Here is a 23,208-nt window from a genome sequence, read left to right on the forward strand (position 1 = left end):
GGAACTTGATGATATCCAATGCTGCTGTAGCAGGGTTAGGCTTTCAGAGGGAGGGAGGTGTAGGGTTCGGTTGGAGTGGTGGTGGTGGTGGGGGTTACGCAGGTTAGACTAGGAGCCTTAGGGGTAGGGATTAGGGTTAGTGACAGGGATAAAATACTCACTGGAATCCAGCGGCCATGTCACATGGTAACATGTCCACTGGAAGGTGACACTGGAGATGCCGCTGCTGCCGGGACCAGGTAAGTGACCGCTGGGCCAACAGAGACGTTAGGTTGACATTTTATCATGTCGACATGTCATCTGTGTAGATATGATGAATGTCGACACTCTAAGCATGTAAATTACTGCACAAGATTCTTCAGCTTCAGTCTATTCCCAATGAAAGGATTACTCAATGTCAGTAGGTCGATGGCCCATTTTTGGTAGACTCATTACATTGTAATACGTAAAAGCCCCAGCAGTACTTCCTTTCCCAGCTCATGTAGTTCTCACAACCGAGCCACTTGTCACACAATTACTGTGATACCCTGTAAACTACAGACATATCCTGCATACTCTTAAGATGCCCACACACTAAACGACTCGTTAACGATTTCCCTTGAACTCCCCGGCAGCTCCCTGGCAGTCCTGGACAAACGATATCGTGCATAATGTGTTCATTTTGACAAAAGATCTACTAACGACCTATCGTGCGGCCTTAACTATTTCCAGAGCATTGTTCAAGAGATTGCCAGATCTTACCTGCAGTAGGTAAGATCTGAAGATACGATTAACGGCCCACGGGACTGTGCATCGGATTGTTATCGCTCAGTGGAAACTGCATGATTTGCACAAATTTGAACGATTTATCGTTACGATGCATCGAAATCGTGCAGAGAATCGTCTAGTGTGTGGGCACCTTTACAGACACAAAATGCATTGGAAACTGAAAATCTTCCTGAAATAACCTAGTATCTACATATGATATAAGCCATAGATTGTGCAGACAGTTTTTAGTAACCCAAAACAACCAGAAAGTTATTAATCTAACTTTCACCTTATCAACAGCTTTCTGAAGGTTGTCACGGTTTACTGCACTGTTAAAAAAATCCAAAAATATCCCCCATAGTTGCAGAAAGCAGAAATACAGCTAATATTTAATTCACTGTTTAATTATGTCATACATAAATGTTTCAAATAGACTTTGACATGCACTGATAAATTGTTCAATCAGAGAGTACTTTCAAGAATAAAAAAGATTATGTTTTTAAATAAAATTATTTAGTTTCACGTTGCGTTTGTTAAATTAGATTACAAAATGTAAAATATTAATTTCACCAGGAAAAAAAAAAGATCACCTGCAGGCATTTCTAAGTAAATAATGTAAGCAAATTTTAATTATTCACTAGATGAAGTTCTTACCCCGGCATCGGTCCAATCCCAGCAAGACTATAAACCTGTCTTGGATTTAAAAGGTACTGAAATTTGCTGTGTATCCTGCAGATAAAAAAAATAATAATAATAAAATAAAACTTACTAGTTTATATAGAATGACAAAAAGAAACATATTGGCATTTTATAGCGCAATAAAGACATAATGCTTATTTTTTGTATATTTGTTAATCTCCGCTAATATTTAATTTTTTTTGTTTTGTTTTGTTTTTTTCATCGATAATAAATAATTCATTAATGTGATGGAAACTGTAAGAATGAAAAATGTTTTTCATAACAGTATAGTAAAATAAAACTGAACACTCCCTGTTGATTACGTTCACGGTTTATATATAAAATAATGAGTAAAATAATGAGTAATAAAATTAGGTATATGATAAAAATTGTGGAAGGGCAAATGCTGTATCTGAGCAGTAAGTTAGGAGTAAATGTAAAAGTTAGTACAAAAAGGCAAGTGGACGATATGCAATACACTATATCCAGTTACTTTCTTTTTGATTATTTTTTAATTTCTGTCATTGCAATAGTGAATTTTAGCAGAATTGTGTAAGTAACTGAAGAATCCATCAGACTGGGAAGGGACCACAATAATGTGCCAATGCAATAACTAAAAATTTGCTCCCAAACAATGCTCCCCCACCCTATGTTCCATTTTGATAGTGTTGAATAGGTGCCATCTCATACTGTATCTGCAATGTCAAGGAGGTGTCACAGCATTAAACACATTTCTGCTCATATAGGTATATTTACTACAATGAGAGTTTTTAGATTCTACTTAACATGTAACTAGCATCTTCTAGAAGATAATACCTAGAATCTGATTGGTTGCTATGGGCAACATCTCCACTTCTAAAAACTCTCTCACTTTAGTAAATATACCCCCATAGACCTGACTCCTTTTCAGTAACAGTGGTGTTTCACATCAATATCACACTCAAAGCCAGTCAGCAGACAAGACAGGGGAATGGACAATAGTGATAAGTTTACATGTGACAGAAGTAGAATATTAGTGCAAAGTTTCTGTAATCGACACATTCCTAATTAACTACCTAATTATAATTAGGGGTGAGCGGGTTCGGATTTCTGAAATCCGAACCCCCCCGAGCCCCCCCGATCCGAGTCCGATCCGAGTCAGGCTCGACTTTTCCCGCCTGACTCGGATCTGAAATCGAGGCAAAACGTCATCATCCCGCCTTCCAAGTCTCGCGGGTTTTGGATCCTATATAAGGTACCCGCGTCGGCGCCATTTTCTCACTCGGCTGTGGACAGTGAAGAGGGAGGGTGGGAGTTAGGGCTGTGTAGTGTAGTGTAGTGTAGTGCTGCTGTTGTCCACTACTTCAAAGTCCATAGGGGCTGGCTGTGTTGTGCTGTGCTGCTGTTGTTAATAGGGGCTGTGTCCACTACTTCAAAGTCCATAGGGGCTGGCTGGACTGTGTTGTGCAGTCAGTTCTCCATAGGGGCTGTGTCCACTCCAAAGTCCTGTGCAGTGTCCCAGTCCTAAAGGAGTGCTGTAGTGTTGTCCAGGGGGTGCTCTGTCCATCAGGGGTGCTCCCCCCAAGTGCTAAAAAAATAATATATTTTCTGTGTTTGTGAATTGTGTGCGCAGTAGCCGCACGTGCATCAACAAAGTAGTGCCAAGCGTGCGCCTGTGTCATAAGTAAAGGGCCGGCTGGCTTGACCGTTAAAGGGTGCTGTAACCCCCGAAAGTACACTCCAGTCCAAACCAAAAAAAAATTATTTTCTGTGTTTGTGAATTGTGTGCGCAGTAGCCGCACGTGCATCAACAAAGTAGTGCCAAGCGTGCGCCTGTGTCATAAGTAAAGGGCCGGCTGGCTTGACCGTTAAGGGTGCTGTAACCCCCGAAAGTACACTCCAGTCCAAACCAAAAAAAAAATTATTTTCTGTGTTTGTGAATTGTGTGCGCAGTAGCCGCACGTGCATCAACAAAGTAGTGCCAAGCGTGCGCCTGTGTCATAAGTAAAGGGCCGACTGGCTTGACCGTTAAGGGTGCTGTAACCCCCGAAAGTACACTCCAGTCCAAACCAAAAAAAAATTATTTTCTGTGTTTGTGAATTGTGTGCGCAGTAGCCGCACGTGCATCAACAAAGTAGTGCCAAGCGTGCACCTGTGTCATAAGTAAAGGGCCGGCTGGCTTGACCGTTAAGGGTGCTGTAACCCCCGAAAGTACACTCCAGTCCAAACCAAAAAAAAAATTAATTTCTGTGTTTGTGAATTGTGTGCGCAGTAGCCGCAGGTGCATCAACAAAGTAGTGCCAAGCGTGCGCCTGTGTCATAAGTAAAGGGCCGGCTGGCTTGACCGTTAAGGGTGCTGTAACCCCCGAAAGTACACTCCAGTCCAAACCAAAAAAAAATTATTTTCTGTGTTTGTGAATTGTGTGCGCAGTAGCCGCACGTGCATCAACAAAGTAGTGCCAAGCGTGCGCCTGTGTCATAAGTAAAGGGCCGGCTGGCTTGACCGTTAAGGGTGCTGTAACCCCCGAAAGTACACTCCAGTCCAAACCAAAAAAAAAATTATTTTCTGTGTTTGTGAATTGTGTGCGCAGTAGCCGCACGTGCATCAACAAAGTAGTGCCAAGCGTGCGCCTGTGTCATAAGTAAAGGGCCGGCTGGCTTGACCGTTAAAGGGTGCTGTAACCCCCAAAGTACACTCCAGTCCAAACCAAAAAAAAAATTATTTTCTGTGTTTGTGAATTGTGTGCGCAGTAGCCGCACGTGCATCAACAAAGTAGTGCCAAGCGTGCGCCTGTGTCATAAGTAAAGGGCCGGCTGGCTTGACCATTAAAGGGTGCTGTAACCCCCGAAAGTACACTCCAGTCCAAACCAAAAAAAAATTATTTTCTGTGTTTGTGAATTGTGTGCGCAGTAGCCGCACGTGCATCAACAAAGTAGTGCCAAGCGTGCGCCTGTGTCATAAGTAAAGGGCCGGCTGGCTTGACCGTTAAGGGTGCTGTAACCCCCGAAGTACACTCCAGTCCAAACCAAAAAAAAAATTATTTTCTGTGTTTGTGAATTGTGTGCGCAGTAGCCGCACGTGCATCAACAAAGTAGTGCCAAGCGTGCGCCTGTGTCATAAGTAAAGGGCCGGCTGGCTTGACCGTTAAAGGGTGCTGTAACCCCCGAAAGTACACTCCAGTCCAAACCCAAAAAAAAATATTTTCTGTGTTTGTGAATTGTGTGCGCAGTAGCCGCACGTGCATCAACAAAGTAGTGCCAAGCGTGCGCCTGTGTCATAAGTAAAGGGCCGGCTGGCTTGACCGTTAAAGGGTGCTGTAACCCACAAAGTACACTCCAGTCCAAACCCAAAAAAAAATTATTTTCTGTGTTTAGCCGCACGTATATATCAAATCGATATAACATAAATGGAGGACCAAACTTTCTCCGATAAAAATAAAATAGAGAAAGATCAAGAACCACTTCCTCCTAGTGCTGAAGCTGCTGCCACTAGTCATGACATAGACGATAACATGCCATCAACGTCGTCTGCCAAGGCCGATGCCCAATGTCATAGTAGAGGGCACATACAATCCCAAATGGCAAAGTTCAGGAAAATGACCTTGAAAAAGACATTTAAATCAGCTGAAGAGAAACGTAAACTTGCCAATATGCCATTTACGACACGGAGTGGCAAGGAACGGCTAAGGTCGATCCCTAGTATGTTCATGACTAGTGGTTCAGCTTCACATGACGATGGAAGCCCTCCTCCCACTAAAAATATCAAAAGAGTTAAGCTGGCAAAAGCACAGCGAAGAACTGTGCTTTCTAAGAAGATATCACAAATCCCCAAGGAGAGTCCAAGTGTGGTGGTGGTTGCGATGCCTGACCTTCCCAGCACTGGACGGGAAGAGGTGGCTCTTTCCACCATTTGCACGCCCCCTGCAAGTGCTGAAAGGAGCACCCACAGTCCACTTGCTGATATGCAAATTGAAGATGTCACTGTTGAAGTACAACAGGATGAGGATACTGGTGTAGCTGGCGCTGAGGAGGAAGTTGGCGAGGAGGATTCTGATGGTGATGTGGTTTGTTTAAATCAGGCTCCGGGGGAGACAGTTGTTGTCCATGGGATGAAAAAGCCCATCACGGTCATGCCTGGGCAGAAGACCAAACATTCCACCTCTTTGGTCTGGCAATATTTCTATCCAAATCCGGACAACAACTGTCTTGCCATATGTACCATATGTAAAGGTGAAATAAGTAGGGGTAGGGACGTCAACCACCTAGGAACATCCTCCCTTATACGGCACCTGCAGCGCGTTCATAAAAAGTTACTGTCAAGTTCAGAAACTTTGGCTAAGACCGTAAGCAGTCCAGGGACACCTAAATCCCGTTGTCCTGTTGTATCCAAGCGCCTGCAAACCACACCGTCAACTCCCTCCTCGTCAATTTCCTCCTTAGTTAGGATCGGAAGTAGTCCTGCAGGCCATGTCACTGGCATGACTGACTCTCCTATCCGGGATTCCTCCGGAGGATCCTGCATTGCTACGCCTACTGCTGCCGCTGCTGCTGTTGCTGCTGCTGGGAGTCGTTCATCATCCCAGAGAGGAAGTAGGAACACCACTACTTTTACTAAACAATTGACCCTCCAACAGTCCTTAGCGAGGAGGATGAAGTACGACAGCAGTCATCCTGAAGCAAAACGTATAACTGAGGCCTTGACTGCTATGTTGGTGTTAGACGTGCGTCCGGTATCCGCCATTAGTGCAGTGGGATTTAGACAATTGATGGAGGTAGTGTGTCCCCGGTTCCAAATCCCGTCTAGATTCCACTTCACTAGGCAGGCGATACCGAGACTGTACAGAAACGTCAGAAAAAGTGTCCTCAGTGTCCTGAAAAATGCCGTTGTACACAATGTCCACTTAACCACGGACATGTGGACAAGTGGAACAGGGCAGACTAAGGACTATATGACTGTGACAGCCCACTGGGTAGATGTATCACCTTACGCAGCAACAGCAGCAGCGTCACCAGTAGCAGCATCTCAGAAATGCCAGCTCGTTACAAGGCAGGCTACGCTGTGTATCACCGGTTTCAGTAAGAGGCACACCGCCGACAACCTCTTAGAGAAACTGAGGGAAATCATCGCCCAGTGGCTTACCCCACTTAGACTCTCCTGGGGATTTGTGATATCTGACAACGCCACCAATATTGTGCGGGCATTACATCTGGGCAAATTCCAGCACGTCCCATGTTTTGCTCACACAATAAACTTGGTGGTGCAGAATTTTCTGAAAAGCGACAGGGGCGTGCAGGAGACGCTTTGGGTGGCCCGAAAAATTTCTGGCCACTTTCGCCATTCAGCGACTGCGTGCCAAAGACTGGAGCGCCAGCAAACACTCTTGAACCTGCCCCGCCATCACCTGAAGCAAGAGGTTGTGACGCGGTGGAACTCAACCCTCTATATGCTTCAGAGGATGGAGGAGCAGCAAAAGGCCATACAAGCCTATACATCCACCTATGACATAGGCAAAGGAGGGGGTATGCACCTGACTCAAGCGCAGTGGAGAATGATTTCCGTGTTGTGCAAGGTTCTCCAGCCCTTCGAACTTGCCACACGTGAAGTCAGTTCAGACACTGCCAGCTTGAGTCAGGTCATTCCCCTCATCAGGCTTTTGCAGAAGCAGCTGGAGAAAGTGAAGGAGGAGCTAAGACGGAGCGATTCCGCTCGGCATGTGGGACTTGTGGATGAAGCCCTTCATTCGCTTTGCCAGGATTCCAGGGTGGTCAATCTGTTGAAATCAGACCACTACGTTTTGGCCACCGTGCTCGATCCTAGGTTTAAAGCCTATGTGGTGTCTCTCTTTCCGGCCGACACAAGCCTGCAGAGGTGCAAAGACCTGCTGGTGAACACACTGTCAGCTGAAGCGGAACGTGACACGTCAACGGCTCCTTCTTCATTTTCTCCTGCAACTGGGGCTGCCAGGAAAAAACTTAGGTATCCTAAGCAACCCGCTGGCAGTGATGCAGGGCAGGCAGGACCAAGTTTGGACATCTGGTCCGGACTGAAGGACCTGGCAACAATTTCTGACATGTCTACTGTCACTGCATATGATACTGTCACCATTGACAGAATGGTGGAGGATTACATCGGTGACAGCATCCAAGTAGGCATGGCAGACAGTCCATACCTGTACTGGCAGGAAAAAGAGGCAATTTGGAGGCCCCTGTACAAACTGGCTCTATTTTACCTGAGTTGCCCCCCCTCCAGTGTGTACTCCGAAAGAGTGTTTAGTGCAGCCGGGAACCTTGTCAGCGAAAGGCGTAGGAGGTTGCTTCCACAGAATGTGGAGAAGATGATGTTCATCAAAATGAATTATCAGCTCTTCCAGGGAGACCAGCCTCCAGAAGGTACTGAGGGACCTGTGGTGGTGGATTCAAGTGGGGACGAGTTAATACTTTGTGAGGATGAGGATGTACACACTGAAGAGGGTGAGGAATTGGTGGATGAGGAGGATGAGGATGACATCTTGCCTCCATAGAGCCAGTTTGTGCAGGGACACATTAATTGCCAGCTTGTTTTGTGGGGGCCCAAACGAACCAATCATTTCAGCCACAGTTGTGTGGCAGACCCTGGCGCTGAAATGATTGGTTTGTTAAAGTGTGCATGTCCTGTTTATACAACATAAGGGTGGGTGGGAGGGCCCAAGGACAATTCCATCTTGCACCTCTTTTTTTTCTTTGCATTATGTACAGTTTGGGGCCTAGTTTTTCAAACTGCCATCCTGTCTGCCACTGCAGTTTCACGCCTAGATGGGTCACGTGTTTGTGCCGCCCACTCGTGTTGCTTAGCATAGTCATCCAGCTACCTCGGTGCAACGTTTTGGACATAAAAACACTATTGTGAGGTGTGAGGTGTTCAGAATAGACTGGAAATGAGTGGAAATTAAGGTTATTGAGGTTAATAATAGCATAGGAGCAGAAAAACCTACAAATTCTGTGATTTTAGCTGTTTTTATGCTTTTTTAAAAAAAAATACAGATCCAAAACACAAAACCCAGAACCCAAAACACGGAAGGGTGGTTTTGGCAAAACCAATCCAGATCCAAAACACGAAGAAAGATCCAGATCCAAAACCAAAACACAAAACACGAAAAGTGGCCGGTGCACACCCCTAATTATAATTACTAATTAATTTGATTATATATTTGAATATATAATTTTACCTTGCCATTTAAATATTATAAATACAGTACACAGTTCTGTAGTGTCTCCATGACAGAGGCGGCCTATAATTAGAGAATGTGCTCGTAGGTTGAATACTAGTAAAAAAATGATGTCATCAAAGAAAGTATATAGAGCTGTTAGAGAAGCTGATGGTGGTGGGCCACATCTAGCCCACTCGGAAAGCCATGTTATTATTCATTAATAAATTGCTGTGTTTTTCCTAAAACCAATGGATCATCATCTTGTTAGGATTAGTTGCTCATAATCCATCACTGATCAAAGCAGCACAGAGGTCTTAGGGCCTGATTCAGATCCGCTCGTAAGCGGCCGCTCGTTCGCTCCGAGCGATGTTTGCCCAACTGCACATGCGTACGGATCGTAATACACATGCGCGAACCAGTCAGTGCGGCCGAAAATCGTGTGCTCGCAAAATAGCGAATGCCTGCTATTTTAAGTGACAGAATGAGGCGTATGTGGGTGGTAACAGGGGAAGGTGCTTGAAAACGGGGAGTGGAGATCCAAACGCAGGCGTGCTTAAAGGTCAAAACGGGCGTTTTAAGGGTGTGCATAATTAAAACAGCAGCGTCATTGACCACATCACTGGGTTATTTTATAGCCAGAACTGCTCGCAAAATTGTGGTAGCAAAAACCAACCACAAGAATAGCGAGCAGTTCATACCCTGGTCGATGTACTCGATTAATCTAATAAATAGCGGACATGACGTAGGATGCGAGCGGCCAGGGGGCGTATTTTTTCAAAAAACGACCGCAAGTTTTGATCGCTCGTTCAGACATAGAGGCGTGAACAGACCGCAAAGAGCGAACGGTTGATTTGAATAGCCACCCCTATTTTCTGGACGAGCGAGCGCTAATTGCGTCCGGCTCTGAATCAGGCCCTTAATTCCAAGTTGCACGGAATTCAAAATGCGGCCGCATCTTGGGATTTTCAGCCTACTGGGCATGCATCGCAGTGTACATATGCAACATGGAACATCTACAAGTTTCCAAGTTAGATCCATCCCTGTCGCATCTCACTATTACTGGGGGTTAACACGACGGCAACTCGGTGTTTCACACATATGAGATGCATCCTGTGGATTTGTAGTTGCAACCTATTATAAGATGTGCATATGGAGTGTACATGATATTTGTAGTTGCATCTTCTGTGTCAATCATGGGGTGGGTGTGAGTGCCGTTACTAGTGATGATGGCGACTGGAGGGCTAGGGGTGATGTGTTCACGTAGATGCATCCAACGCAGAATATAGGCAGATGTTCGCATAGGACTTCTGATTGCTAGAAGTGGCCGAAATTGCCACCGTATTACTGTAACTTAAATATTAATATCCTGTACAATTGAATGAAGATAAACGGGTGTGGTGCAAAATGTTTAAATTTAGAATGTGGCAAATAAAATATTGTCGACACTGCCAGAATGACAAAACTGTGAATGCCGACAGGCAGCTTGTCGGCCATGCATTTTTCCACTGACAAGGTAAGTATGGGATGTAGCCTGGAAGCCGATGGTCTAAATGCCGACCACCGGCTTCCAGACTGCTTTATCCCGACTAGGGACGAACGACAGGCGTCTAAATCTAGATGCCTGTCAGTTGCCCGATGTCGGGAGACCGGCGCCCAGCATCCCGATCGAGCGGATGCCGGGCGCCGCTGCGGACAGCCGTGGGGGGGGAATGGTTAGGTTTAGGGCTCCTGGGGGGGACTTAGGGTTAGGGACCCCCCCGGGAGGTTAGGGTTAGGCAAGGGGGAGGAAGGGTTAGGGTTAGGCACCCCCTGTGGGAGGTTAGGGTTAGGCACCCCCCAGGGGACATGTTTAGGCAGCGGGGAAGGGGGGGTTAGGTTTAGGCACAGGGGGAGAGGTTAGGGTTAGGCACCCATAAGGAGGGTTAGGGGGGTTAGGTAAGTAAATACTTACCTTTAGGATGATCAGGATTTCCTCCTTTGTCGGGCAGCTGCTGTCAGGAATTGAACCAATGGGCCGGCGGTAATACATATCACACCCGGTAAGTATCTATAACCCTAAACCTAACCCTTTCCACAGCCTAACCTTAACCGTTGCCTAACCCCAAAATCGTTTTTAGAAATAAATCGGCTGTCGAAATTAGGTCGTTATTAAAGACACTGTCAATGTCAACATTCAGACCATGTCAACATTCTGGTGTCGACATTCTGATTGTATACCCGAAAAACTAATATAATAAGCATACAAGACAACAATAAGCACTATATTACGTAGAACTAACCTTTCTCCTTGTTTCCCTCCGCTCTTTGGATTTACAAAAACTAAAAGTGGATGAGTTCCCGGAACTGGAGTAATCTGAAGAAATGAAAGAAAAATTTTGAAACAATTAGAACAATTTTAATGAGATGTTTTATACTAACTTAGCAAATTAAGAACATGATCATACTTTTTATTCATTTATTTTCATCTCCATAGAAAGGCGAAAACACATAGGAACCGTGAACTTATCACGGATCCTATGTGTTTTCGTCCGAAGTAATAGGATAGGGAGAAAAAAAATCAGCAAAAAATTGGGCTAATCGGATACCCCCCTTAATTTTAAAAGATGACAGTTCTGCAGTGCCTTATAACAAGTAGAGTCTGTGGGTGCATTTTTACTTTGTGCCACGGAGAGAGCATCAAGGCTACACATGGGCCCCCTCCTCCCTTAATCCACCCCTGCTCCATTCTGAACACATTTATCATTAATCCACATGTCGGTGATTACAATCCCTTAACAGAGGTTCAAATGACCTCACCCCTCAACTTGGATGTGCTTTGCTTTCCCTGTCTACGCAAACTTTGAACAAAGCAAATATGACAACACATACGCACATATTAACAACAGCAACTTCTGGAGACTGAACCTTCTCAGGCCTAGAACCCTGGACTCTGTGTTGCTGCTCCATTGCCTTTCACATTTCCACTGCAACTGTTCTTTTTTGAACTGGTATTCTCGAAAGGCTATGTTTTTCTAATTACCCAATGAACGTCATTTATTTATAACCAGTGGCCAACTAGAGGGGGCGCTTAGCTATTTAAATCCAGCAGCTTTCTGTTTTTCTTACCTTGCTATTGTGGTTTGTATCTGTGACCTCACCATTGTGAAAGTTGGTCTTAATTGCCAGAACTTAAGAAGTTACTGGGATTCCTTTAGCATGTGATGATAACATTGATACTCGTTTCTGTAAAAAATTATGTAGTGGTCTAAGGCAGTGGTTCCCAAAATTTTTCGAATAACGGCACCCTAGAGTATCAGCATTTTTTCCATGGCACCCCTTGGGCAAAAGTTTCTTATACCCCTTTCAGACAGAAATCCAAATGACCGGGTTAAACATTTCAACCCAGTAATTTGGTGATTTACACAGGTGCTTTTTCTGTCTGAATGGGTCAACCTGGGTCTAAGTTCCCGAGACTTCGACCCAGGAATTTACCAGGGTTGGAGACACGGGAATTTAGACCCAGGTTGACCCTTTCAGATAGAAGAAATACCCGTGTAAATCAGCAAATTACCGGGTTGATATTTTTGACCCGGTAATTTGCTCTTCTGTCTGAAGGGGGGTACAGACAGAGAATCGCAAAACAACCCGGTACGCAAAAGTCGGGAAAAATCCGTGTTTTTTGCCATTTTCTGTCTGAAAGTGGTATTATTGAGAAATTCAGCAAAAATTTAATGAAGTCAATTGTGCTTATACTGTATGTCACCCTTAAGTTCAGTTATGTGGTGGTTGACAGGGCTGCGCTTCTTTTTATCCACATATTGTTTGAATGGCAGCCATAAGCACTGGTTTTGCCTATCACATTAACTAAAAATGATTTTATTTGGTACTGGACCACCAACCCGAGGCACTCCTGTAAGTGCCATGAGGCATCCCAGGGTGCAACGGCACACAGTTTGGGAACCACTGGTCTCTGAGGGATTATGGCCCTCATTCAGACCCGGTCACAAGAGCTGATCGCTCGCAACCGGGTCGATGTTAAGGCCCTGCGCATGCACAGCGGCTGCACTGCGCGTGCGCAAGCCCCGGGGCGAGAGAGAATTTCACTCACTCCGAAGCTCACTACAAAAGGGGTGGCTGTCGATTTTGATGGACAGCTCGACCCGTTTTGTAGGCGTGGCAGGGGGGCGGCTACACAAACGGAGGTGTTCCTGATGGAAAGCCTGCCGTTTTGTGGGCGGCCACACTGGTATCAGCAGTGATGTCAGTGGGGAGCTTCCTGCTCGATCAGAGCAGGAAGCTCCCTGTGGCTTGCGGTTGCCGAGACCCAACCTTAAGGTCTCGTCGCAAGCCCTGATGGTCGCGATGGTCTTGACCATTGCGACCATCAACCTGGTCGGTCGCTAAAGCTGTGGGTGGTAACCCACAGCTTAGCTAGCAACCAGGAGGCCGCACTTAAAAATAGAAGTGGCCGCCCTCATTCAGAACGAGCGCTCGCTTCTTGCGAGCGCCTCTGAATGAGGGCCTATGTTCCATTAGATATATGATCTTATATGAGTCTATGGCTCAATACTTAAGATGGTTAAGTTACAACTCCTGATGTATGAGACTTGTGTAATTACAAAAAGGAAGCAATGGGTGCTGCATGTGTTAATGTCTTTTTTTCTTCATTTTTTTTATTGCTTCAGCTTTTGAATAATATGATCCCCCGGAAGGGGGATGGAATATTTGCCTATAGCAGATGCTGTTCTCTTAATGCTGAATATGCTTATGGTACTCAGATGCTTCCAGAACCTCTACTCCAAGTAGTAGATGCCTATCACTAATTAGGTCTTGTAGGTGTTATCAGAAGTATGTCCAATATAATCACAGGCAGAGAAAATGGTAACACATGACGTTAGCCTGTATAGTAACATCTGTTAGTGTACAAATGGCAAATGGGTATGCAACAGTTAATGTTAAGCTGCAGGTGAATAACAGTTGTGTACTCCATAATCACATACGGAGTGTTAATAACTATAGTAGAGAAAACCGTGACGAAATCTGGCTGCGTATAAAGTATAACACCTATACTATAAACACCAATAATAATGTCTGCCTGCAGAGAGAGTAATAATATAGACAAAGTCCAAACTAATAGTAATTAAACAAATCCAAGGTCAATGAATGGAGACAAACAATAGCATTCAACATTCCTGGGTCAGGGCTGGCAGCAAACAAATCGTGGTCATAAGAATATCCAAGGTCAGGATATAGAAAGCACCAATGTATATATATGGAACCAGGTCAGCAACAATGAGTAGATCTAAGGAGCACATGTCAAGACATCAAAGCAGAAACTATTACTGACTTAGGTGACCTACCATGCAAGCTATTCAACCAATAGGCTGAGCGTTCTCAATGATCCCAGCACCAGTACACTTGGGCAGAGAGATGCGGGAAGGATAAGGAAAGGATGCTAGTAGAGTTTCCTCTGACAACCGGCAATACAGATAGATAGAATATAATTTATATCAGCGTGTCACATCATGATGGGGGTGTTTTGTAACTTGCATGGTAAATCTATGCTGGTGTGAATCCCTTTACATACTGTATAATCCTGACTTTTAAGTAAATGTGACTGTAGTTATTCTTACTTTATGAAAGCCTCCAAATCTTGATTTCTTCCACACCTTTCTACTTCTACTATGTAGCTGTTGCTACCTGTGTACAGAACAGACTAGTCCTTGACTGTCTCTGCTTGATTGCCAGTGTGTACTGATTTCAACTTATTTAACTATTTTCCACTTATGCTTGCCCTGACCTTGGCTTTTTTTTCCTTTCACTCTGGCAACGGGACTAATTTTTTTGATACTAGATCCAATAGAGAAATGACCTTTAAGGAATTATTAAATTTATCTGAGTTTTAAACCCAATGCTAACTCTAAAATTCAAGATGTGTCTTTTTTTTCTTTGACGTCTCAGTGACACGGCCACTGAAGAGTTTGCAATTTCCTATGAAAAATGGATTCCACTTGTAACATACAGTAGTTTAAATCCAAAAAATATATCCAGTCATAGAATGTTCCTACTTATACTCCGCAGCAAAGCAATTACACAGATTAAAAATAGTTTTTAGTTTTTTAGGTTTGCTGTTGCATGTTTGTTAACTTACCTGTACACTTGAGTTTTATTAACGGTCATTGTACTCTATTCCCAGAAATTCGCTTAACAGAACCTAAAGAATATTTATGTTTTTCTTTGTAAAACAATATCAACTAATGTTGATATCAACTAATCGCTGAAAGTTTAAAAATAAAAAAAAATAAAAAGGTAGCATATAATTTACAGATGAGGGAAATAATTATTGAAGTTTGGCTCAGATATCTCAGCCATTTGGCAAGCTCCACGTTTGCACATTGGAACAGTAAAAAAAACAAAAAACATTATTTATTTGATGTATCAAATGCTGATTTAGTAAATATAAAGCTATTGGACCCAAATTATTTTGGGAAATATATAGTGTAAGTTTGCAAGTAGGGTCCTTTTATCTCTCTGTCTGTCTGTTATTACACAACCTATTTTATTACTATTTTATTTCCAATTGTAAAGCACAATGGGATATGCTAAAAATTCCACAGTTAAATTTATTTTTTTTGTTTTAGTTTGGTTTTTGTTTTTATCGCAAGAAAAGTATCACCTCTAGAAAATTAGATATATATATATATTTTAATGTTAACAAAAGAAACTTATTTTAGCAAATCTGGGTAAATGTTCTAATGGGTGAAACTAATTAACAGTAGCTTTATTTTTATATAAATATATACTTTTATAGCATTAACAAATAAAAATAAATATTAGAAGAATGCATAACTTTTGTTAAACATTAAATCAAAACATGTTGGCATAAAGCTTCAGGGTTAAAAAGTATAAAGTTCACTATGAAAATATAGTTCCTTAGAATTAGATAAAATTATTAACATTTGACATTATAAATTAAATATACATAAATACATTTTAAAAAAAAGTACATAGGGTATTTTCCACAAAATAACACTTCAGCTTCTTGAAATATAAAGTATTATCCATAATAATAATTGCAGCTGTCAAACATATAAGTAATACATTCACTATAATGTTTTTGCTGCTTAATACAATTCTGAAACTAATTAAAATTGATTACATGTTTCACGGCTCACCCTTTTTCATTGTAAATGCATATTATGAAGGCATTGACGCTCTGAGTTTATTATATTTGATCAATTTTTGTTATTTATTTCAATTTCAATAACCATAAGACTATCTATTGTAGAGAAGAATAAACTAAACTTAACGTGACAAAGATAAAGTACTTTATCTACTTGTAGCCAATGTCCCTATGGACCCAGGTTAATTAATGAGACTCATCCTAAGGTTATACATGATCTATTACTTCCTCTAATTAGAAGTAATAATCATGATCATTATTCTGGTTAGCTCGAATGAAATAAGATGAATGTGCTTAAGTATGATTAATAATAATAGAAAAGAATAAATTCAGATTATTGCAGCCTTAGATTCAGTATTTAAACCATGAAGAAGTTATTTCACATTCTCATTTTGCACGTGTGAAATGAATTAACCCGTATGTGGCAACGGATTTTCTTAATTTAAAGTAAAACAATTATCTAAATATATTATTATTCAATGTGCATGTTTTATAATGTGTTAGTGACTATTATATAGAATGAATTATATTTAGTGGGCTTATTTATTAAATTTTTTTATGCTGTCCCTGCACTTTACACCACTGGTTAAACTTTTTTATTTACTATAATTGTAACAGTAATAACTACAGGCTGTGATGATGAGTTACAAGCCAGCATATTGGATATGATTCAAAGATGTATGCCAATGCGTCCGCAGCTGCAAATTTGTACACAGCGGTTGTGCGAAAATATGCAAATATCGCAGACATCGGGATTTGAACTTCAACACCCACCATCGGCTTCACAGGAGTGCGCAATCATGGGTACACATCAAACGATGTGTACGGTATGTTGCTTCAATTCGCTGGATAGGACGATATATATCGCCTGATGTGTACCCACTTTTGGATCCAGCTCAATTTCAGATAAGTGATTTCCAGAATGGAAGTATGACCACAGCTATCCAGAAAGTTGTGTTCTTATTTTTCCATCAGTGTGTTGGATACTGATGCTTTTAGACACACTGCTCTCTAGTAGAGCTGGTCTACCCAGTTTAGAGATTCCCCAATTAACAGATCTGGACACAGGTGCAGACAATATGGAACATTTGCCAACATGGTCTGAAGAATTGTGTACCAATGAGCCACCAGAATGACCGGCCGTACCACTGATCAAATCCGCTGAATCACCTTTGGTAGCATTACCAAAGGAGGAAAGATGTATCCCAGCTGGAACACCTGAGGTGCTGTCATGGCATCCACCAGAGATGCCTGAGGATCCCGGGACCGAGATCTGTACCTTGGAAGATTCTTGTTGAGACGAGAAGCCATTATATCTATGTCTGGAGATCCCCATCTGGCAACTATATCCGCAAACACCTCCTGGTGTAATTCCCATTCCTCTGGATGCACAATGTGGTGACTTAAAAAGTCCACCTCCCAGTTGTCCACCCTTGGAATGTAACTTGCAGAAATAGCTGGAACACAATTTTCTGCCCAATGAAGGATGTGAGAAACCTCCCTCATTGCTTGCCAGCTGCGTGTGTCACCCTACTTGTTTATGTAAGCAACTGCCATGGCATTGTCTGATTGGATTTGCACTGGTAAATTCCTTAGATGGCATTGAACCTGAATCAATGCATATCAAATTGCCGTTAATTCTAGTATATTGATGGAACGAGAGGCTTCCTGGACAGACCAAAGACCCTGTAAGTGTCCACCGCCCCCCAGCCTGTTAGGCTGTCATCTTTGTTGACAATGGTCCAATTTATTACTGACAATTGGCATCCCATGTTAAGATTTGCATCCTCTAGCCACCACCGGAGAGACTGCCGGGTCTGCAGAGATAATCTGAACATTTGCCTGTTTAATAGAGGGTCACGCTTCACCCATCGATGAAGCAATTGGTTTTGTAGTGGACAGGCATGAAATCTGGCAAAAGGAACTGCTTCGAATGAAGCTACAATTTTAGCAGTATCTGCATAGCCCTGAGAACTGAGATATGAGACATCTGTAAAATGGTCCTCATTCTGGATTGAAGATCCTTAATCTTTGCCTGCAGAAGAAACACTCTGTGACACTGGGTGTCGAAGAGAAGACCCAAAACTACCATCCTTTTATATGGAATTAAATCAGATTTTGGGAAAATTGATGATCAAGCCGAATCTTTGGAGCATGTCTAAGGTAATATGAAGATGTTGTTGCAATCTGGCTATTGAGGATGCCCTTAGAAACAAATCTTCCATATAAGCCAACACATTTATCCCCCCACTCCTGAGTAGGGAGATCATGTGTGCCATAACCTTTGTAAAGACTCTGGGAGCGGTGGCCAAACTAAATGAAACTGAAAATGCTGATGCCCCACTGCAAACCGCAGAAGAGGTTTATGACCCCTCCATATAGGAATATGGAGGTAGGCATTCTTGATATCTATGGAAGTCAGAAATTCCTCTACCTCCATGGAATAAATGACTGACCTTATTGACTCCATCTTGAATTTTTCTAAATGGAGATAAGCATTTAACCTCCTGAGGTTGAGAATGGGAAGAATCGACCAGTCTGGTTTGTCTTCCAAGAAAAGACTGGAGTAGAACCCCAGGCCTTGCTGTAGTACCGGAACCGGAATAAGAACTCCTGAATTGGAAAGCACGGAAATTGCCTGTATGAGAGCCGTTCTGCATCCATCCACTGGGAGAGGAGTGGAAAAGAATCCTTTTGGAACTGGACCCTCCAAATCCAAAATGTAACAAATCCAGTATTAACAAAACAATTTTCGTTAATACTGGATCAAACAAAGAAACTCCTTCAAAAGGCAATGCCTCTAGTGCATGCTCGTATTCCTTGTCTGCCTTCCGTGTTTTGAGCCACAGTGAATGCCTGGCGGAAATTGTCAAAGCTGAAATAGGAGACTGTACTGAATAGTATCTATTAAAGCGTCACCTATATAGGTTAGAGCTTCCAAAATCTGATCAGCTAAAGAGCTAATTTCGGGCAAATCCCCTGTTTGAAAACCAGTAATCATCTGGTTCATCCAGGGATTGATAGCCTTTATCACTCAGCAAGACTCCCGACAAAGTGAATATAGATTTAAGTACAGCCTCATTCTTCATATCCATAGGATCTTTAGGAGTTACAGACTGTGTTGTTGGAATAACCGTATTCCTAACCAATCTAGCAATAGGAGCATCCACCGAGGGTGGAATTTCCCAAAGCTTGGTATCCTCTTCTGAAAATGGATAAAGACACTTAAATTTTTTTCGAAATATGAAATTTTGAATCAGGTTTTAACCAGGCTTTTTTTAATATTTCCACAAAATGTAAAAATTCTGGGAAAACAGATACAGTACATCTTTCATCTTACATTTAAAGAAAGAAACTGAACTAGTCTCTGGAATAGCTGTTTCCTGCAGATGCAAAGTCTCCCTGACCGCATCTGTCAACATAGAAACTCCTCAATCATAATGGGAGTCACTCTCCCAGTCTGAGGTGTCTTCCCAGTCATAATCCAATTCCCCTTCTTCCTGGGAAGAGATTGCTAAAGCCCCTTCTCCAGGAAAATCCACTGATGATTGGCCTGAATGTCTCTTAGCGGCTATGGCCTCTGTAGAACTTTACCATTTTATTTAGGGATGTTGCCATCTGAGCAAGACATCTACTGAGGGATCAGACAAAGTAGGAGCTTGAGCTATGACCTCATCCATAGACCTGGCCCAATCAAGGCATCACCGGCTGTTCAGCCGAACCTCCTGGTAATGAAATCCCCTGATAACAACCAGCATAGAGCAACCCTGGGTCCGTACCTTTTGGCAATTTTTTCTCACATCTTAGTATAAACAGTAACTGATCCCTGTTTTTTTAGTACCCTTGTCTGCCTTATCCATACTGAAGAAGAAAGACAAGACAGGTCTAACAAATACAGATAGCAACCTAAATTTCTATGGAAAAAAGTGTAGCTTGGACTGAATAGCAAAAAAACAAGGAGAGGTTAATTAAGACTCTAATTCACCTGTAGATGTGTTGTATACTGTATAAGATAAGACTCATGGACTCAGGAGTGCTACATAACTCATTTACTTACTGTATAACAACATCTGTAACTGAACTGAGACAAACAGGAACTCCCTCCCAGCATGCATAGCCCCATGGAAAGTCTCATCCTGCTGGGTCCTATCAGGATACATATCTATATACCTCCCTTCATAAAGATGATAGACAAGAGGTAACACAATAAAAAGAGAATAACGAAAGGAGAGAGAATGGGTGTGAAAGGTTATGTGACATAATCCCAGAATCGGCAATTGGGCCTGCATACGCGTCCTGACTTGGTGGTATACATGTGCGGAATGGGAGCCTGGTCATTGCAAGGGATATATGTTGGTGCTGTAGTACAGGGGGACACAGGCAGGGTATATATAAATGTATATGTACCTTGGAGTGTGATGAAGGTACATAGAAAGAGGGCTGGGGCAAGGGGGGGGTAGTCAGGAAGCACTCACCCCAGAAGCAGGCACAGGGACCATCAGGCAAGCTAGTCATGGTTCTGCTTGGCAGCAGCGGGTCCCCTCTTCCGGCATCACATAAAGCAGCTGCTCCCCCCTGCCCCTGGTGCAGAGATAATGTGGACTTCGACGGAGCCACAGACGCTGAAGGCTCTGAAGGGCGGAGCTCAGGCGATGACTGACGGCGCCTGTCAGGTGGCACATGCCTCTTATTTTCTATTGCTATCCTCAGCACCCGGGGGGCGGCCCTGCTGGGTGCCTCCAACAAATATCAGCTGCAGCCCTTTCTCAGTGCCAGTGGAGTGGTTATAGGTTGCTGACCCATGGGCTAGAAGAAGGATGTGTCTGAGCCTCAGCAGCCCGCCCCTCAGGTCCCGGCACCCTTAGGCAGCTGCCTAATGATAAGCCGGTCCTCTATACATCACAATACTATAAGCCCCAAAAATCACCACGTTAATACCCATAAGTAATAATCCTAGTTAACTGCTTATCTTGTTAGTACACAGCCATCCCCCTGTATCTGCTTTGAAACTCCTCCAAGCAGACACCAGTCGCTTTCATCAGCTGGACTGTTGCAAGGCTCTGAAGCCGCATGAGCTGCTGCAACTACAATACCCGGGGGAGGCATGTCTGGGCACATCATCGGGACACCTGATGTAATCCTTGCTTCCGGCGTTCTCCGGAGACTACAAGAGACCCGGAATGATGACATCACACATGGCGCACCCGCACGTGCAGCGGCACCGCATCCTGGAACCGACCAAGCCTCTCTCCCGCCAAAAGCCAGCAGCATGTTGCTGCTCTGTATTCCACTCTGGAGGTCCTATAAGAGAACCATCGGGGTCCTGAAAGCTGTAGGTGCTTTCGAAGCCCGGGGAGGTGTGAGACAAAAGCAGGGTGTCGGGAAGCAGTACATAGAGGCAACAATGTATTTTACATATATCTGTATAAAGCTGACCTTCTCTTTGCCAGCAGATGTGTGTCTGGTATGGAGAGAGTCCCAGGGACTATGTAGTTTGGGTACTCTAAAAGCGGCCGTCTTTAGAGTGGGATACAGGGTTCACACAACCCTCTATCTACTCCCACTCTGCTATAGCTTCCCACCTGTTTACAGGAACTAAAGCACCATACTAAAACCATAAAATAAATCAAATGAACCTAACTAAAAGCTAGGGTCTAGCCAGTGCCTTACTCCAAGCTTAGGGTGGAAGGGGAGGGGTTATATAGGGAGCGGGAGACAGTTTTAAAATTAGCTAGTGTCCGACTCCACACCTCAACCACTACGCATAACGCAGAAGAAATCGCATCCCCCAGATAGATGAAAAAGGAAATGGGTGGAATATTGAAGATTTCTGTTATAGCCGGACTAGGGGTACTGTACGTTTCTTACCCCGACTCCCTTGACAGCTCAGACCGGCCTTCATCAGTGTTTTTCTCTCTGTCACCTTCACTTTGGCTATTTGGGACAACTTGAACAAATTACTCAACTTGGCGCATTATCCACTTTGCGCTGACCCCTATATGGAAGAGTCCACACTTTCCTCTAGGGTTCCCCTCTAATACTAATTCCCCAGGCGCATATACAGTACTACAGTTCTATTATAGAGTAACCAGGCACATATACTACTATTCTCTTCAGGAGTAACCCAGGTACATATACTACTGTTCTCTCCTGGTGTAACCCAGGCACATATACTATTATTCTCTCCTGGTGTAAACCCAGACACATATACTGCTGTTCTCTCCAGGAGTAACCCAGGCACATATACTACTGTTCTCTCCAGGAGTAACCCAGGCACATATACTACTATTCTCTTCAGGAGTAACCCAGGCACATATACTACTGTTCTCTCCAGGAGTAACCCAGGCACATATACTATTATTCTCTCCTGGTGTAAACCCAGACCCATACACTACTGTTCTCTCCTGGTGTAACCTAGGCCCATATACTACTGTTCTCTCCTGGTGTAACCCAGGGACATATACTACTCATATACTACAGTTCTCTCCTGGTGTAACCCAGGAACATATACTACTGTTCTCTCCTGGTGTAACCCAGGCAATTATACTACTCATATAATACAGTTCTCTCCTGGTGTAACCCAGGCACATATACAAATGTTCTCTCCAGGAGTAACCCAGGCAAATATACTACTGTTCTCTCCTGGTGTAACCCAGGCACATATACTACTGTTCTCTCCTGGTATAACCCAGGCACATATACTACTGTTCTCTCCTGGTGTAACCCAGGCACATATACTATTATTCTCTCCTGGTGTAACCCAGGCACATATACTATTATTCTCTCCTGGTGTATACCCAGGCACATATACTACTGTTCTCTCCTGGTGTAACCCAGGCACATATACTACTATTCTCTCCTGGAGTAACCCAGGCACATATACTACTATTCTGTCCTGGTGTAACCCAGGCGCATATACTGCTGTTCTCTCCTGGTGTAACCCAGGCGCATATACTGCTGTTCTCTCCTGGTGTAACCCAGGCACATATACTACTGTTCTCTCCAGGAGTAACCCAGGCACATATACTACCGGTTTCTCCTGGTGTAGCCCAGACCCATATACTACTCATATACTACAGTTCTCTCCTGGTGTAACCCAGACCATACACTATTATTATCTCCTGGTGTAACCCAGGCACATATACTACTCATATACTACAGTTCTCTCCTGGTGTAACCCAGGACCATATACCACTGTTCTCTGCTGGTGTAACCCAGGCACATATACTACTCATATACTACAGTTCTCTCCTGGTGTAACCCAGGAACATAAACTACTGTACTCTCCTGGTGTATCCCAGGCACATATACAAATGTTCTCTTCTGTGTGACCCAGGCACATATACTACTGTTCTCTCCAGGAGTAACCCAGGCACAAATACTACTGTCTGGTATGGAGAGAGTCCCAGGGACTATGTAGTTTGGGTACTCTAAAAGCGGCCGTCTTTAGAGTGG

At 43.4% G+C, this 23,208-nt stretch overlaps 1 protein-coding gene across 1 annotated transcript in view; it reads right to left on the reverse strand.

Annotated features, from left to right (window-relative positions):
* Positions 1 to 23,208, reverse strand: part of DGKB (diacylglycerol kinase beta) — a 511,490-nt gene that overhangs the window by 368,980 nt on the left and 119,302 nt on the right. The window contains exons 13-14 of the mRNA XM_088453127.1: positions 10,871 to 10,944; positions 1,402 to 1,476 (exon numbers count right to left, since the gene is read on the reverse strand). Of these exons, the coding sequence (XP_088309253.1) occupies positions 1,402 to 1,476; positions 10,871 to 10,944 (149 nt within the window). The remainder of the gene's footprint in view (positions 1 to 1,401; positions 1,477 to 10,870; positions 10,945 to 23,208) is intronic.

The sequence above is a fragment of the Taudactylus pleione genome, unplaced genomic scaffold (genome assembly GCF_031769625.1).
Source record: "Taudactylus pleione unplaced genomic scaffold, aTauple2 ptg000571l, whole genome shotgun sequence".
NCBI lineage: Eukaryota > Metazoa > Chordata > Amphibia > Anura > Myobatrachidae > Taudactylus > Taudactylus pleione.